The 19,254-nt window shown below is 39.3% G+C and overlaps 2 protein-coding genes across 2 annotated transcripts in view; one reads left to right on the forward strand and one right to left on the reverse strand.

The window, feature by feature from the left end:
* Nucleotides 1-470: 470 nt before the first annotated feature.
* On the forward strand, nt 471-16,991 carry IL12RB2 (interleukin 12 receptor subunit beta 2). The gene is made up of 14 exons (XM_083361130.1): nt 471-853; nt 1,703-1,817; nt 3,137-3,303; nt 4,913-5,055; nt 5,772-5,910; nt 7,476-7,555; nt 7,943-8,162; nt 8,575-8,769; nt 10,539-10,640; nt 10,982-11,140; nt 11,582-11,716; nt 12,450-12,552; nt 14,348-14,435; nt 14,793-16,991. The coding sequence occupies exons 1-14, from the start codon at nt 601-603 to the stop codon at nt 15,330-15,332; spliced, it is 2,439 nt and encodes an 812-aa protein (XP_083217256.1). The 5' UTR covers nt 471-600; the 3' UTR covers nt 15,333-16,991.
* The window catches only part of SERBP1 (SERPINE1 mRNA binding protein 1), a 30,768-nt gene continuing 20,125 nt past the window's right edge, over nt 8,612-19,254 (reverse strand). Inside the window, exons 11-12 of the transcript XR_014492309.1 lie at nt 12,428-12,795; nt 8,612-8,748 (exon numbers count right to left, since the gene is read on the reverse strand). The gene's annotated coding sequence lies outside the window, so the exon portion shown is untranslated. The remainder of the gene's footprint in view (nt 8,749-12,427; nt 12,796-19,254) is intronic.

Consider the following 19,254-nt stretch of genomic DNA (forward strand, 5'->3'; position numbering starts at 1 on the left):
TGTGGCCCGAGAAGCCATCCTGGAAACAGTGAGGGAACGGCCCCCACTGCCTTGGCCCTGGCCCAGAGACCCTCCTTCTGCCAGAGACCCTCAGATCTGTCCCACTCCTGCCCAGGCCCCCATAGGCACCCTTGATGCGAATGATGTAGAGCTGGCCACGCCCACCCAGTAGGCCACGCCCACCCTGGCCATACCCACCCGGCCCCCTGAGGGCAGCTGCAATGCTGATGCGGCCCTCAATGAAATTGAGTTTGACACCCCTGAATTAGACAAATGGTTATCAAGTCTCTTCTTAAAAACTTCCAGTGTTGGAGCATTAATTAATTGTTCTGTCAGGAAATTTCTCCTTAGTTCTAGATTGCTTCTCTCCTGCCTTCAGGTGCTTTGGAAAATAGCTTGACTCCCTCTTCTTTCTGGCAACCCCTGGTTTATTAAAAGATTTATACAGCTGCCCGTTTATATGGCTGCAACTCTGGGCAGCTCGCAAAAACAAAACCAATAAATAAAACAATGACAAAAGAGTGAAATGACAAAACAAAAAAAAATCCTGCACCTTAACCGCCTTCCTTGTTGAGTTCTCTCTTGCCTTCCAGGGGAGGCATGAGTGCAAATGGCACAGAGCTGTCACTAAAATCAACGGTGGATCTGTCCTGCTGGCTAAACAGGAGTTCCAACAGTCCGAATTGTAACATAGTTTTGTTACAAAACGACTCCATTATCAGTAGCAGCAGCTCTCCGAAACCTTCAATCAGGACCCAGATTCTACTGAATGCTTTTGGGAAGCAGACGTTTGAATGCAAGTGCAAAGGATCGAGGTTACAGCTCATATGTGGAATTTATGTTTTTGTTGGAAGTAAGCAGCTTTTTAAAACTTTTGTTGAATTAAATGGAAGAAAACGGGAAGGGAATTTATTTACTTTTGGAGACATGGGTCTGTTACAAATACATGGTTTTATGTAGCCAAGGAGACATAATGAAATAGAGCCTTTGGGTGGGATAATTTAATTGGGGAAAAATAATATTAGAATAATAGAAGTAATTGAGGAAAGGCAGATTTTGGTGAGATAGGTGCTTTGTTCAATATGTCCGTCAGACAAAAGAGAATTATTGCTTTTGACCAAGTTACAGCCTCATAAAAATGCTTGTGTGTTATAATGACTCAAAATCTTGAATAGAGGAATGTGGTGTTATCTCTTCCTCTGAGATTTTCTGTAATTTTTATTCATGTCGCTGACAGTTCTATTTTCTATTTGAAATCAATTGCCTAGGAAAATAAGGTATAGCCTTTCCTTTTTCCACGTTTATGCTATAAAGTGTTTGACTTTAGCTGGATCATTTGTAAGAATAGGACTGCAGTGAGAAGAACAAGAGTCGTGCATGAACATATCTGTGTTTACCACCACTGCTTTGATGCAATGCCCATCAGATCTATATAAAAAAACCACTACAAAACCAAATTATTTTTGATAATATTGTATTTCCCAAATTAATGGGGAAGATAGAATGAAATCATAATAACTCACTTTATTGTACACGTGGCCAGCCTTTCCTGAAAAGAGATTTTGATGCAGAGATTTACTGTACACTGGAAGTATTCAAATGCAAATATAAACTCTTACACAAGAGTTTTTACAAAAAACAAAAATTCAAACCAAAAGAGTCATTTCCTATCTCAGACCGACCATTTTTCCTTTTTTAAAAGTCGCTCCAGATCAACCAAAAAATGTATCATGCACTCAGTATGGAAAATATGGACGCACCATTTGTGCTTGGGATAAAGGATATTATACCTATCTGATTACTATCTATACATTATGGTAAGTTCTGTCTCCCTTATAAAAAAGTTTATATCTGACCAATTTTGCTTCATTATTTCATCTTTTTTTTCATTTTCTTATGCACCACTGGGATGAAATGAGTGGAATTTGAGCTAGCTTTAATCAAAATATTGACCATGACTGTTAACCATTAGGGCATAAACACCCGACATCGATCTTTGCTCTGCAAGGTTTCTTTTTAAGGATTTGATCCCATTATTAGAGTAATTCAAAATATTATACAGTCTGAGGCAAAGGAGAGGATGGCATAGTCCATCCATGAGGAATCGAACCTTACTTAACTCTACAAAAAGAATAACATCCTTCACCTTAATGGATAGCTCAGAGAATAAAGTTAGATTAGATATCCTTCAATAAACTCGGCCCAGCTGATATTGTTGCTTCCTCTTTAATCTCTGTGGCTTTAAAACCTATGGCTGTCCCTCACAATTGCATAGATCTTTATATTGTGAGTAGAAAATCCAGGAATAAAAAAATATTCTCTTCCCTTCCCTAATCATCTATTCCCATCAGAAGAGTTTCTTGATGGTTGGTAAAATGTAATTTTATCCAATTGTAGACATATATCATGGCTTATGATAACACACTTCCCCTTTTTGGCCCATGTTAAATATCTCTTGGTGCTATAGACTCGGGTTATATCACAAAAATATTCACAATTCTTAGATGCTTGGGATGGAGACCATGTAAAAGAATTTTGAGATAATAAAAATGCCAAAAAAAATTGTAACACTGGTTAAAATATCTGATTCACAATTCAGATGCAAAAACACAGTGTGAAAGAAATTTTTGCCAGCTTCTGGATTTGATTTGGTTTCATGATATATATAAAATGCAGATTTCAGAAAAAGTTGTGCAGGATTTTTATTATTCATTTTGTTATGTTTCTGAGTTTATGATTCTATACTTGAGATTGGTCAGTAAGTCATTGGGGCAGGCATTGGGGTTTTGACTAATCACATGGAAGTCTAAACTGAATATTAGGGCAAAGTAAAATTAACCAGATTAAAGTAACTGAAATATTAGAGTAAATGATTAAACTGGATATTATAATAAAAAGTATCGGGTTCAAATTATCTACAAAGAAAAAAGCCCTTACTTATGAACTGAACATTTAAGTGGTAATATAATTTCAGTCACTGTCATACAATGTTATATAGGTGTAAAATTAATTTAGGCAAGAAGGAAGGAAGGAAGGAAGGAAAGAAGGAAGGAAGGAAGGAAGGAAGGAAGGTGAGAAGGGGAAGGAGAAGGGAAGATTGTTCACACTGTTTATGGCAGTTTCTTTTTTGTTGCAGGATAACAAATGGAACAGCCTTGGGAGAAAAAATTAGCACTACAGATCACACAGTAGATCTCAGAGAAAAGCTGGACTTTGAAACTACTTATACAATTGTGGTTGAAGCCACAAATAAACTTGGGAGCAATTCTTCTGAACCAATGCACTTCACATTAATAGACATTGGTAATTATAAGGAATTCTGATAAATTACTGGAAAGAATATTTTGAGTAATTATTTTTTTAATCCTTTATATCCCGCCCTTCTCCGAAGACTCAGGGCGGCTTACAATTTAAGCACAAACCAATGTGCTTAGCAATAGCCTTCATTCTATGTATATGCCTGCTTATTAGGGCTTTCGCGCCCCCCCCCCCCACCAAGTGGCATTATTACAAAGTCAGCTTATTGCCCCCAACAATCTGGGTCCTCATTTTACCTACCTCAGAAGGATGGAAGGCTGAGTCAACCTTGAGCCTGGTGGGACGCGAACCTGCAATTATTGCAGGCAGCTGGTGTTACTTAAGGAGGCATTAGCCCACTGCTCCACCAAGGCTCTATGTAATGATTTAATTTCTAACCAGTCGGTCAGTTCAACTAAATAAAGCAACTCTTGAAGCGAAAGCCTTTTTGCTCCCTTTCCTAATAGTATTTTGCAACCCTTGACAAATTAACTTTGGAGGTGGCCTTTTGATGGTGTTTAAACCAAAGTGATGTAGAAATGCCTGCATACAGAATAAGATTCCAGGAAGCCTGTTGTGATATAGGGCCTAAATAGGACTGCAGTCAGAGAGGACCTAAGTTTAACTCCCCATCTGGTCATGGAACTTTCTGTATGGCATTGATTCATTTATTAGCCCAGGGGTAGGCAACCTTGGCTCTTTTGACTCATGGAGGTCAACTCCCAGAATTCTGGGAGTTGAAGTCCACAAGTCATAAAAGAGCCAAGGTTGTCTACCCCTGTCTTAGCCCATTATCTCTATCTTACATGGTAATGTTAATGGGGAGAAAATGAGGGGGACTTCTCTCATGTGTCTTATTTTGAGTAACTCAGGTGGGATAAAATTACTAAAAAGTCAGGTTTCTGCTACCGATCGTTAAACAATAAGCAAATAGAAACCTGTGTGCTTTTCACCCAGACTGCTTTTGGAATTTTTGGACTTAGCTTTTCAAATGCATGCCCCCAAACCACTGCAGTTGTTTAAGTGAATCACTTGGTTCCTAAGTGATTCTGGCTACCCCTGTTGACTTTGCTTGTCAGAAGCCAGCTGGGAAGGTCACAAATGATCATCATATGATTCCAGGATGCAGCAAACATTGTAAATACATGCCGCTTGCCAAGGGCCCAAATTTTGATCGCATGACTGTGGAGATGCTGCAGTGGTCATAGTGCAAGGTTGTAGGTCCCTTTTTTCAGTCCTGTTGTAACTTTAAACAGTTGCTAAATGAATGTTTGTAAATTCGGGGACTATCTGTAAAGTTACAGAGAGATGGTTGGAACAAGGAAATAATGATTCTATAAAGCAATGGGAATATGTGTCCCTTCCATGATTATAGACTGTGGATAGCTGAATATAATTTTCAAGTTTATCAGTTAGTGGTTGTATTGTCCTCATTTCCCACTTATGGCCTTCTCAAGAGCATCTAACATGTTACTGCATGTAACAAGGTACCAGATTAGATAGTCTGGCCTTGAGGACTCTTAGAGTGTTGTGATTCTTATAGTTCAGAATTTTATTTCCAAAATAATGTGGTGTTTTTGTTCATGTTGGTGCATCGCTGATCATCACAACACAGTGAAGCCTCACCCTCCTGTGGACCTCACAGTAACATGTGATGCCTTTGCTCCCCAAAATTGTACCATTTTATGGCAAGATCCGCAAGAAACACAGTGCTTTAGACTGAGATACCAACCAATTCACAGTAATTCCTGGATTACGGTAGGAACGTTGAAATGAAATGAAATTACTTTATTACAGTCTTTGGATAACAGTACAAATAAAGAGAGAAAATAAGGATATTTTATTTTTAATGGTTATGTAAGTACTTCATTATTTCCTATATTACTAATGTGATGCTTTAGTCATACTCAGATATAATGTCAATTTTTTCAGTCCCATAGTAAGCATCCAACAGAAAAGAAATCAATGGCATGTTTTATGCAATATACTGTATACCGATGTAATAGGAGCATGATGTGTTGATCCAATCAATGTGGCATCTTCAGGTAACAACAGTAAAGAAAAACATGTGCAATGTCTGAATTCAACCAATGATAAAAATAGTTTTACAATTCTGCCTTGTCCCATCCTAACAGACCTAGTAATGTTCATTAGTGACAGACAAATTTAAAGCAGACTCACACTTCTGTACAGAGAAGAAACAAAATGGAGATTTGTGTTTACAGAATAATGAAGCATTGGTCCCAGCAAGTATTTAGGAACAAATGTAAATTAAATGTCTGGCATTTAATTTAGAAGAGCACGTATGTCTCTTGCAGTGCCCAACTGGGGCATCTTATAGCATTTACAGGATCGTTACAGGGTTCTGTTGAGCATAAATAAAGCTTCTTTGTCTCTCAGTGGAATTGCAATTACCAGAGAAAAACAGCTTTTATTAAGTTGTAAATGCGTGCTTTCATCTCTTTTCATGCTAGCTTGAAAATCTAAATACTAGAAGGTATGATCTTCATGACCTACAGCCAAAGATAAAATATGAGTTCCAAGTTTCCTGCAGGCTTCTTCTGGAAAGAGGTTTATGGAGTGACTGGAGCCCAGCATTTCAAACAGAAGCAGGTAGTAAAATAATAACTCCACATGTCTAACATTTATGTTGTTGTTGACATAAAAATAAGTTATGGATAAACTAATTCAGGCCAGGCTATAATGTCATAGGGATTTAGGGAGAAATGAAAAAAAGTATTTTTATGTCCTAAAAAACTAAGGGAGAGAGGGGAGGTCTAAAGCACTTTCACAAAATAGCTACCACAAGCATTTACTCATTCACAAAATGGTGGGGATTGATGGCAGTCAAACTCCATTTTCAAGGACAAATAAGGAAGGTTGCTTTGGTCCAGCCTCCTCTAGTCGTCTGTGGGAATTTTCTATCCCTTAAAATTAATCTTAAATCTTTGTTTATTGGCAGATAAACACATTTCTAGACAAACCCTGGCAGTCACTCATTTCACAATTGAGCCCGAAATTTCAGTTGCTAAGTGAGACATTTGTGAATTTTGCCCCATTTTATGACATTTCTTACAACAGCAGTTAAGTCAATGACTGCAATTAAGTTAGTGAGGCGGTTGTTAAGTGAATCTGTCTCCCCCATTGATTTTGCTTGTCAGGTCACAAAAGAGGATCCCATGATCCCCAGGACACTGCAACCGTCACAAATATGAATCAGTTGCTAAGCGTCTGAATTTTGATCATTTGACCGTGGGGATACTGCAACGGTACTAAGTGTGAAAAATGGCCATAAGTCACTTTTTTCAGTGCTGTTGTAACTTCGAACAGTAAATAAAGTGTTGTAAGTTGAGGACTACCTGTACGTTTTCGGTTTGCTCCTATATGAAATAGTGATATCATACATTAATTCTGTAACATCCGAAAACCATTAAATTGTCTAAATAAGAGCAACACTAATAATAATATGAATGTTGGTCTCTAATTTTGCTTGGTAAATGTACTCTCACGTTGCTAGAAGTAAAGTAGTTTGAATTAGCAAGGTTTAAGAACTGAGCTTCTGTCAAAAATGCAGAAAACAGTGCCACCTGCACTGTTCATAGCTATTTGGGCAAAGGGTGGTAACTTTTGCATAACATAACTACAGAGCCATTTCTAAGCCACTGCAGACCCAGCATAGGAAATCTGAGTGCCCTGGATAACAAATAGCTGTTTCTGAATTTTCATCACGTGACCATGGGGTTGCTGCAGTGAGCATAAAGTATGAGAAACAGTCATAAATCACTTTTTTTCAATGCTGTTGTAACTTCGTACGGTCACTAAACCAACTGTTGTAAGCTGAGGGCTGCCTATAGATATCTGGGGGGAAAAACAGAAAATAAATTGGTGTTGCAGGGCACGTGGATATCTCTCCTTTTAAATGTACTATCAAGATCCACCGATGTCATGCTTGGAAGAATTTCTATCTCTGGTCTGAGTTTTGGTAACTTTGGGGAAATTTCCTAGTTGGGTAGGCTAAATCATGACGTGCTTCTTTTGTTAGGAGGAGTAAGTCCTTCACTGCCAAGCATTCGTAGCATTCTTCCATTGGTTTCCTGCCAGCTGCCCAACACTTGGCAAAGTTTGCTCCCAAATTGATATAAACATTACATTGCAAAGCTCTTTTTCTTGGTTCCCAGTGCCGTTCGAACCTGTTGATGTCTGGTATTTAAAGGAGGAGGTCTCTTCCAAAATGCAGAACATTACTCTCTTCTGGAAGGTAAACGTTTCTGTACACCTCTTATTATCCTGGTTTTAAAAAAGGAGATGGTGAAAAGGAGGCATCAGCAATTCATACCGTAATATAGTTGTGAAAGAATGCAGTCATCACTGCTGCATTTTCCTATGCAAAGGTGGAGCCTTGACAGATGGGGGGTCGAAAAGTACTTTCTTCATCTCTTCCAGAAAGCTACAGAAGGCCTCCCCCCCTTCTCTACTTTAGGCCCTCTTTGGCCAGCCATAGAGAAAATCAAACAGAGAAGGAGACATCTTCATGACAGTGAATTTTTTAACCCGGTGTTTTTTTGGTTCTAATCCAGTTGTCCTGTATTGGGACATGGAAGAACACACTGAACTGACATGCAAAAATATTCATTTTTTTTTACAGTCAGTAAATGTATCAGAAACGATAAGCAAAAACTTTTGCTATCAAGTGATATTTCAAAACCTCAACCAGATGCCACCTAGAAACGCAGAAATGAGTATGACCACCCACACTGCCTTCTCGCACATCTCCCTAAAGATGGATTATAACATATCACTTAATTCTAAGAATTCGCGGGGAGTATCCCCATCTGTCTACATAACCACAAAATTGGGAATTAAAGGTAAGGTACGTTTTTTTCCTATAGAACTTAAATTCTAAGTTAATTGAATATTAGTTATTGGCCACACAAAGAATTCCGGGGGTGGATTTTGCTTTGATTCTTACTAAATAGGCTTAGTTCACAGATTGCTTCACCATATAATGTAGTACAGTAGTAACAACTGAACAGATAAGGGTTATTCAGTTTAATTTTCTTTTGCATTACCTATTAATGACATTTTTATAGCTTGACTTTAGGTCAATATTACAGGCCCCTGATCACTTATAGTCCCATTGTGGAGTTCCAAATCTTATTCCATCTTATTAGCATCTCTATGAGTATTTCCATTTCTAAATTTGAATGTCTCCAGCACTGATGAAGTTGCATTCCAGTTGAGCTGAATACAACTATTTTTTTTCCTTCTTCTTCAAAGAACTGCTACCACCTAACCAGGTCTCTGCCACATTCGTGGACGAGAGAATCGTTGTTAAATGGAAAGCACCTTCAGCATCATCCTCATTCATCAATGGATATGTAGTTGAATGGGTAGAGGTCCCTCAAGAGTATCCCAGGAACACCTCTCCAACATGGTTTAAAATTCCTGTTTCTAATAGCACAGTAATAAAAGGTAAGCTCATGTCACAGGGAAAACACATTGCTAATGAGAAAGTTTAGACAAGCAATTACAAACAAATGTTTGTTTTAAAAAGTAACACATTAAGTCACAGTTCAGCATTGCCACAGCAAGTCAGTGCAACCTTCCCCAACTCAGTGCAATAGACCAGGGGTCCCCAACCCCCGGTCCATGGACCAGTACTGGGCCTCAGCATGCCATTAACCAGTCCGCACAAACAAGCAAAGCTCCATCCATGGGATGCAGGCAGCAGACAAAACCATGCACTTTCCAGTCTGCGCAAAAACCTCTTTCCACAGAACCGGTCCCTGGTGCCCCAAAGGTTGGGGACCTCTGTAATAGACAATATGCCGGAATGGATTACAGGTAATCCTCAATTTACAATCATTGGTTTAGTGACTGTTCACTGTTCATTGAAGTTACAACAACACTTAAAAATGTGATTTATGACTGTTTTCATACTTAATGACACGTTGCAGCATCCCCATGATCAGGTGATCAAACTTTGGCAACTTTGGCTTGGCAACTTTTTATGATCATGGCAGTGTCTCTGGGGTCATGTGATCACCTTTTGTGACCTGCTGACAAGCAGTCAAAGGAGAAGCCAGATTCACTTAACAACGATATAACTGACTTAACGATTGCAGTGATTCACTTAACAGTTCTGGCAAGAAAGGCTGAACATTGGGTCAAAACTCACTTAACAACTATCTTGCATAGCAATGGGGATTTGGGGCTCAATTGTGGTCGTAAGTCGAGGATTGCCTACATTGAATTTTATTTAAGCTTATAGTCCTGAGTACTGTTTGGGGATTGCTATTTTAAAATAATATCCAGAAATATATACCAAAATCGATATTTCATTAAAAAAACCTCTGCCCTAAAGTCTTTTCCCAAGGTTTTTCATCTACAGACTGATAATTTTACAAAAATGCTTTTTGCATCTGATTTTATTCTATACTTTTGTTCTGAAAAAGCTTAATTTTGTTAAGGAACAAGACAATATTTTCTTATGACAATAAATCCAGCAGAAACAAGTTTGCATGCACTTTTAATCCCTCAAAGTTCTGATCTTTTTTAAATTTATCTAAGAGCCAGAAAACGTACCTGAAACATGTGGCCTTTAGATAGAGGACCAAGAAGCAATGACTGAGAAATTAGGGGAATTGAAGTCCATGTAGCTTAATAGCCACCAAGGTTGAGGGGAAAAAATGAATGGGGGGGGAGAGAATCTGTTAGCTTCTAGCAGCGCCATTAGATATGGTTGTTTAAATCTAGAACAATGAGTCTATGTCTATACCAGAGGTAGGCAACCTTGTCTCTTTTATGACTCGTGGACTTCAACTCCCAGAATTCCTGAGCCAGCCATGACTTACTGATATCAGATAGAAAATAGAACTGTCAGCAAGATGAATAAAAATTATAGAAAATCTCAGAGGAAGAGATAACACCACATTCCTCTATTCAAGATTTTGAATCATTATAACACATAAGCATTTTTATGAGGCTGTAACTTGGTCAAAAGCAATAATTCATAAAAGATTCATAAAAGAGCCAAGGTTGCTTACCCCTGGTCTACCCCACAAACTGATGATTTACAAACATCATGTTGAAAAAAATAAAACCACTCTCCTCCTACAATTGTGAAGCACTGCAGTCAGCTCAGTTTGATGAGCCAAGCCAACCTTCCCGAGCCAGTACCCAGGAGTATAAGCTTAAATAAAATTCATTTTGAGTTGACTCCAGCGCTTTCTAATTTCTAGAGAATTTAAAGCCCAACGTATGCTACCACATCAGTGTGTTTGCACTGTATCAGGCCAGAGCAGGAAAAGCAGCTGTGACCACAGAAAATATCTCATCAAAAGGTAACAGTAACTGGTGATTTGGTTTAAGGTCTGAGATCATCTAAGAAAAGGGGTCCCCAACCTGGGAGCTGTGGCCCTCTAGTGGGCCATGAGGGGTTTGCAACCGGGCCATGGAAAGGGCCGGCAAGTCACATGCACATCCTTACACATTCCATTTAAGGGAGCGGCAGGGATGCGTGCACACTGCTCATGCATATGGAGCTATGCACACAAGCATGCACTTGCTGGCCGCTCACATGGAACCATCCCCTCTCCCCCCCCCCCGGCAGTCCGCAAAGCCAGAAATGCTGGGGAACTCTGAACTAAGATAATCAACTTTCTCACAAAGAATTCCTTTGTAGCCCCATTAGCAGGACCTCAGATTGTGAATGTAGCTGTGAAAAATGGGAGCATTTTGGTCTCCTGGAGAGAAGTTCCAGAACGTCAGCGGATGGGATGTATCACTAGATACAAGATTTATTTGAAGAAACAATTCTTTTCTGTACCGCCAGTTGTCCATGGTAGGTACCTGATAAAAATTAATAACCTTGACTTAACAAAATGGGGGTGGGCAACTTTCAGTCAAGGAACTAGCAGATCAGACAAATAAGCTAACAGTAAACAATAGCCAAATCAAGGAACAACCAAGACGAACACTCCCAATACTGACAGGGCAAGTCCCTGAAAAAACAGCAAACTCTAGTTCCTTCTAGCACTGAGCATGTTACCTAGCTGGGTAACGAAATGTTTGCAAGAAGACTAGCATGCTCGGAAAGCACCATTTCAACCCTGATTTATAAATATTCTCATCTATCAACAGCTTTCAATCAGGAATTACAGGTATTCCTCTGTGTCCAAAGAAATGGACACTGCCTAAAATCACAAAGGCAAAGATATGCACCTTGATCTGATAATAGCTTACGCTGTGAAACAATTGTTCTTTCAACTTTTTATTTTTCCAGAGATCTCTAAACCAGGCCCACAGCCCTTTCGTATAAAAAATGTAGAGGCTGGTGCTTCCTATGTTATTTGGATGACGGCTTCTACAAATGCTGGGGAAAGCCCGAAAGGGAACGAAGAGCTGATCTACGTAAAAAGTAATTATACTATCTCATCATTATGAATAATGGCTTAGTTTGTTTGTTTGTTTTTTCAAACAAACCATGGTGGGCACATTGTCATCTGTCAAAATGTTAGGTGAAATAAGTTGGATTTTTAGATAATAAGCTGCAAACGTTATTAAATTATCTTTTCCAGCTGAAAAGTTGGGATTAATATATAGGAAAGTTCCAGGGTGGCTGGTTTAATAAACAAGTAGCCCTCGTCTTACAAACACAATTGGGACCAGATTTCGCACTATAAGTTGTTATGGTCGTAAGCTGAGGCACCCGTATGACCCGATCTGGTTTGCAGCAATCATTAAGTGAATGTCACAGTAATAAATGTGAAGCCATTCTTTCAAATAGGTAGGGTGTTTGTTTGTTTTACCAGAAACCAGCAAAAAACAACTGGTCAGGCAATTGGTGATAATGTGGTCGTGTGTGATGATGTGGTGTGACATTTTAGAATGGCCAAAAATGCTTTATGGGCTACAAACCATTCATTCTGAGCCCGTTGTGATTTTGAATGGTCTTTAAGCAACCAGTTGTAAGTTGAAACTACCTGTAGTAACACATATGTCTTACAGAGTAATGCATCATGGATCTCATCCAAAACAATAGTAAGAGACTAAATAAATTCAATAAATGTCTTAAAAAAGAAATCAGATTTTTAAATTCTGGTTAATATAAGTTGTATTTTTTTAATACCTGTGCTTTTGTCTTAACGTAGCAGATGGATTTATAGATTTTTCTGACTGGGTTCCAATTGTAGCTATTTTAATTATTATTGGACTTTCAGTCTGCGTTTGCTGTATACCCATTGTTCGGCAAAAGTAAGTGATCACAACTTTTTTTAGATGTTTTTTTTTCTGTTCAATCATGTCTAGTTGTCAGACGTTTCTTTGTCTTTATTGCCTCCTTCCCAAGGCTGAGAGAAACTGACTGGCCCAAGGTCACCAGCGGTTTTGGACCTAAGGCTGGACTAGAACTCACAATCTCCTGGTTTCTGGTTTGATGCCTTAACCAATACATCAAACTGGCTTTCTTTCGATAGTGTTTGTTAGATGTAGAGTGACCTGAAATAAGAACATAGTAAAAATGGAATTAAATAGGCTAATTATTAATAAATAATAAATAAATAATTCATATGGGAAAGTACTCCCTTGGTTGTAAAAATATCCAGAATGAGTTGAGACATGTATGGTGAAGTTAAGTCGAATGATTTTTAATTAATTTTAAAAGGTACATTCATTCTTCATGATGCTTCTGCTCAAGTGTTCCACCTTGAACTGCACTTTGTCTTGATGGGTTCCAATGTGCCCATACATTTCCTTATAGATACCCAAACATTGCTATAACGTTTCATCTTTGGGAGCCAAAGAAGCAGGCTACAAAAAGACCCTGTTTTAAACACGGATGCTCTATGATTATCTTTCTAGCTGTTAGTTGCTTCTTCCTTCCTTTATTGTAGCAGCCCCTCTATTGTCTGCTACTCCACTAGGAGCCCAAATGCCAACCAGAAAAGGCTTAGGAAAACATACAGATATGTGGAGATATCCAGATATGTAGAGAAGGGTGCCCATCAAACGCTTATAAAGTGACCACCTTCTAAAACTTGCTTTTGGAAGAGAGAGAAAAGTAATCACTAGTAAATATTTATTCATTTATTTAATTTATATCCTACCTTTATTGCATTTTTATAAATAAGGTGTTGAACAAACAGAATAACAAAGTTGGAAGGGACCCTGGAGGTCTTCTAGTCCAACCCCCTGCTCAGGCAGGAAACCCTATAACATTCTGTATAAATGGCTGTCCAATTTCTTCTTAAAAACCTCCAGTAATGGAGCACCCACAACTTCCGGAGGCAAGCTGTTCCACTGATTGATTGTTCTCACTGTCAGAAAATTTCTCCGTAGGTTGGTCCTCTCCTTGGTTAGTTTCCATCCATTGCTTCTTGTCTTGCCCTCAAATGCTTTGGAGAATACCTAATACTTGTTTCTCCTACTTTCCTCACAATAACAACCCTGTAAGATGAATTGGGCTGAGAAAGAGTGACTGGCTCAAGGTCATGCAGACAGTTTTAATGCCTAAGGCGGGACTAAAACTCAAGAGTTTAAGGGTGCCTTAAACCTGCGGTCCTCAATCCCCAGTCCGTGCAAGCAGCAGGCGAGTATATAAAGCTCCATTTGTGCATGTGCAGGAATAGGTTGTGTGCGTGAAACCATCCCGCCCCCCCCCCGGCTGCCAATGCCGGTCTATGGAGCTGTAAAGGTTGGGGACTGCTGCCTTAAACCACTAGACCACATTGACTTTGGAACTGGTTCCCACTTTCACAAGACAGAAAAATCAAATAGCAAAATTCTTGTAAGAATAATAATGGGCAGGTTTCTGCACTTTTAAGATAACACAGATCTGCTACCTTAAGCAGGTCACATCAGATCTTCACAATTTATAGGGCAGAAACCTCCATCCATCTTCACAAGCAAATGTATTGTTCTTGTGCCAGAAGAGTCTCATATAGTTCTGCCTAGTTTAATAAATTCTAGAGATATTTTCACACCCCATAGTTGTGGCATTATCCTCGCTTAAAACTAACAGCTGCATTGTTGTTGTTTTTCCCCCCACTAGGATTTTCTCTCTCTTTTCTGCTCTGGTATTTGGTTGGTTTCCAGATCCAGCCAACTCTACATGGGCGAAAGAATTTACATCTAAAAAGGTAGACCAACCTACTTGATAATTCCAACTCAGCTGATTGATCTTCCTTAAATTTGCTGATATTTAAAGAAGAATAAAAATATAAATAATTTAGCTTCAGTTTGCTAAGGTTTCCTCTTATCGAAAATAGATTTTCTTAATGAAAAGCACAAGCCAAATTTATTGGATGTGACATTTTCATATAAACCTCAGAATCTGTTAAACATTGTGGTGAAAACCCCCACTTTATACAAGAATGTCAAATTGTGCCGACCGGTTATATAAAGGTGACATTTGTGCAAAAATGTTTGCTTTAAAAAAAAGAGAGGGGTATGTTATATTATCAAACCCACTTTTTTCTCCCAATTTCTTCATGTAGGATGATGAATCAAGTTCAAATTCTACAGAGTTTTTAAGCAACCCAGTCAGATCCGAAGACCCTGAAACTCTACAAATAAAGGAAGCCTCAAATAAAAGACAGTGCCTAGCTTTTATGGATGTGCACATATTTAAAAATACTGAGGCAGAAGGACTATCTATGAGAACTAGCAACTGCAATTCTTTGACTAGCAAGATAAAAGATAATACTGGGAACCGCCAGCTGCCATCTCTGTACAAGAAATTTATACCAGAGGATCCAAACGAAAGCCAAGTGTTTTCTGAGTGCTTGGTTAATCCACTTGAGGATGCCACAATAGATTACCTGCCAACCATCACACCTGCCATTATGACTACTGAGGAAGACAGCTCTGGATCTGAACTCAATTCATTACCTATTTTCCCTATAACTTCTTTTCGAAGAAACTCAGGATTTTTGGGTGGAAAACTTACTCTGGATGCTATAAAAATGGACTGCAATTTTTTCACAGAGGACCCTTTTAAGAGTAGAGATGCAGAGAATGTTGCTCTTAACCATTAAGACTACTTATGCTCTGTCAGGAAGTGCTATTCTTGTGATACTGTAGAGCAGATATCCCCAACCTTTTGGGCACCACGGACCCGTTCGTGGAGAGAGGTTTTTCCGCGGACCAGAGGGGGCTTGGTTTTCTGTGCTGCCTGCATCCCATGGATGGGGGTTTTGCTTGTTTGTGTGGACTGGTTGCTGGCATGCTGCGGCCCGGTACTGGTCCATGGCCAGGGGGTTTGGGGACCCCCTACTGTAGAGGGCTCCCAAACGCTTCTCGTGGGAAATAGGTTCTGTCTGGATTTTTTACAAGACAAAAGAAAGATAAGCAATTTCATGATTTCAAAAACTGGACACTAGAGGGGATTACATTTTTAAGTAGAGGAAAGATTCACAAGTCTGTAGAATATTGCAAAATTCGTTGTTATAACAATGAGTACACGAAGGAGGCTTTTGAAAAATGAATTCAGAAAATGCTAGCTGCAATTTCAACCATCTCAGTCATTATTTCTGCTTCTATGAATAGGTGTCCACATGTTCTTCAATGTCACTGAAGAAGTGACAGATGTAGAACAAATTTTATCTCTACAAGATAGATGGTTTCAAAAATGGATGTATAACTGACAGACCAAGTCAATTACTTAAAAAAAAAAGGATGTTTCACTGGATTTACTAAAGAAACTGGCCAAGAATTAAAAATTTAAAAGGCCTGGATGTTTCCCTAGATTTACAAAAGAGGATTATTAAAGCCTTGAAGAACTGTGTGTGATGGGACTAAGAAGAAATGGAGAAAAATAAATCCTATATTTGAATGAACTAAAGATTAAGATGGTCAGAAATAAAAAGAAAGATTATAAAGTTGAGTTTTTTCATCAATGTTAAAACAAGACAAGATTATTAGAAACCTTTAGGGATTTTCTGGTAACACCTGGACTGAAAAGATGATGTTGCGTGCATTTGTTTACAGATAAGAGGTGTAAGTTTGGATAAAGTGATAAATGTTTATAACCATAATCACTAAATTTGTTTACGTTCCTGATGAAGGCTGGAATCACTTTTTAAGATATTTTTCTTTTTCTTACGCTCTTATTTTTATTTTCTTCTTTCTCTTTCCTTTTTTTTTGCATTTTTTACTTTTTATTCTCTTTTAGTTTGTACCATAGTTTATAGTAATATAATTAAAACTCTTAATAAAACTATATGTGAACTAAGTAGGACAGGCAGCAGCATGGCAATTGTACAAACTGAAAAACAAGGTCTTTGACAGGTGTAACTTGTCACTTGGCCGACTCTTTACAGGTATCTTCAGTAGAGAGGAGAGAATCCAATCCCCACACCTCTTCATTACAAGAGATCATAGCTCTCTGCATCTGAAGGCACCCTCTTGAAACACCAGTGTTGGGACTCTTGTGATTTCATGAGAACAGCAGCCAAATCAGGTAAACGGTACAAAGTACCAGCCCTTAAGGGCACACCTGGGCATGAGTGGGATTGACACAACAAACTTAGGTTTTGAAACACCCCTAAATGATTTTTATACAAACTCAGACCTACTATGTGTGAATCCCCAAATCTACAATGCTTATATTATGTACCGTAACAGCAATTTCAGACCAAAATTAAAAATACACCAAAGAAGCAATTGGAAAGAGAGCATTCATTTTTGTTTGCATACTTAAAGGTAAAGGTAAAGGTTCCCCCGCACATGCGTGCTAGTCGTTTCCGACTCCAGGGGCCGGTGCTCATCTCCGTTTCAAAGCCAAAGAGCCAGCGCTTGTCTGAGGACATCTCCGTGGTCATGTGGCCGGCATGACTAGACGCCAAAGGCGCACGGAACGCTGTTACCTTCCCACCGTAGTGGTCCCTATTTTTCTACTTGCATTTTTACGTGCTTTCAAACTGCTAGGTTGGCAGAAGCTGGGACGAGTAACAGGCGCTCACTGTTATGCGGCACTCGGGATTTGACCCGCCAAACTGCCAACCATCTGATCGACAAGCTCAGCATCCTAACCCACTGAGCCACCACATCCCTTTGCATACTTACAATACCCCAGTTATATTTCCAGCTTAGAAGATATGAAATGCAGCCTCCCAGTTTATTTTATGTTGGTGGCAAAATATGTTCCCATATTTTCAGGGGAAGTGGAGCAGGAGAGTGTGAAGAGAGCTTATTTGAGCATTGAAATACCACAGAGGGCGCTTTTTCACTTAATTTAAAGCACAGGCTTAACATGTTTTGGAACGGAATGCCTTTGGTGCTTTCTTTGGAAAAACTCATTCACAGTGGTGTCGGCTATGACCATACCAAAAGACCAAAAACTAGAAAAATCAAAATTAAAGCAGTTCAAGAGCCCAATACAAACAGATGAGGAATGAGCTGTAAAGTATCTTCTGACACATTTTCTAACCCATGATTTTTTGTTCAACCATTGAACTGATGAAACCAAATTTTAAATCACGCTTTTGCCCCCACCCCACCCCCCCTCCCCAAAAAAGGCAATGTTCCTGAGCAGGCTTTGGAGCCTGGCTTGTACTTTAATGTTCCTCATTCTTTAGAAATTATTGGGGGTGGACTGAACTTAAGTTTTTCCTCTAAATCGGAAAAGAATGTTCTTGAATTATCCAAGTACATTTTATTTCTAATTTAAGGTTCAACTGCTAATCAGTGAATTCATTTGAAGAAATAGGAACATCATTTGCTAGAAAGCTGAATCATTTTTAAAAAAATAAATATCTCCATTTGTGGTAGAAAATGGGGCAGAGCTACTGCATTTTTGTCACACTGAAAATGTGAATCCTCCTGGAGCTCCCTTCTGCCAGTGATAGAAGAGGACTTGAGGAACGGTTTTAGAATAATCCATCTCACTGGAAGAATTCAAAGGTTGGCACTCGGAATTATAGTTCACATCCTAATGTTTGATTTAGGTTGATTCTTAGGGATCTCGTGATGTGAAAATCCCCTGAACTTTCATTCAGGTTTGGGGCACTATTGGCTAACATTACTATGACATATTTCAGGGGTGTCAAACTGCCGGCCCGTGGGCCGGAGCATCACGGAGAAACCGCGCCCATCCCATTTTCGGCAATGGGGAAAAGTTCCGAGACGTCGCGAGTTTGACATGCCTGACATATTTCACAGTTCGTGTCAACTTCATCAGTTTTTATTTTTTATTTTTTTATTTGATTTATATACCGCCCTTCTCCTGAAGGACTCAGGGCGGTGTACAGGGCAATAAATATCAAAAATACAAGATACAAAAGTTAAAAAAAATTAAATAATTGTGCCCGATGCAATAAATTAAAATCAATATTAAAACCCCAAACCCATCAGACCAGGCCGGCTTGTTCAAATAAATAAGTTTTTAGATCACGGCGGAAGGAGCGAAGGTTGGGAACCATCTGGAGCTCAACCGGTAAACGGTTCCGAAGGTCTGGCGCGCCCACAGAGAACACCCTCCCCCTGGGGATAGCCTGTCGGCAATCCTTGACCGGCGGTACCCTGAGGAGGCCCTCCCTGTGGGAGCACACAGGACGATGGGAAATTGACGCTGGCAGCAGGTGCTCCCTCAAATAATCTGGGCCCATGCCATTTAGGGCTTTATAGGTCATCACCAGCACCTTGAATCTCACCCGGAGGGCAACTGGAAGCCAATGCAGCTCACGGAGCAGAGGTGTAACATGGGAGTATCGGGAGACCCCCAACACAACTCGCGCGCCCAATGCAAGCCCAAACCTTTTTCTTTTGCACCAAAGCATGATGAAACTGCTTCAAATTCTTTTTCGGGATGCAAGTATTCCCTCTGCAATATTAAGAGTAAACCTAACTGTAATTTAAACAAGACAAAGCCATTCCGCATCATTTGAAAGGCAACAGTTCATCCTGTCTTGCTACCTTGCCTTGTATTGAGTTTGTACCACAAGAGTCTGGAGATCAAAT

Source organism: Vipera ursinii (assembly GCF_947247035.1).
Source record: "Vipera ursinii genome assembly, chromosome: 3".
Taxonomy (NCBI): Eukaryota; Metazoa; Chordata; class Lepidosauria; order Squamata; family Viperidae; genus Vipera; species Vipera ursinii.

What these genes read in the sequence shown, in the direction of transcription:
- IL12RB2 (XM_083361130.1), top strand. Translation starts at nt 601, where the DNA reads ATGAGTGCAAATGGCACAGAGCTGTCACTAAAATCAACGGTGGATCTG. An exon ending in ATTACTATCTATACATTATG is followed by an intron (nt 1,818 to 3,136) that starts GTAAGTTCTGTC and finishes TTTTTGTTGCAG; the next exon opens with GATAACAAATGGAACAGCCT. An exon ending in TGTACCGCCAGTTGTCCATG is followed by an intron (nt 11,141 to 11,581) that starts GTAGGTACCTGA and finishes TTATTTTTCCAG; the next exon opens with AGATCTCTAAACCAGGCCCA.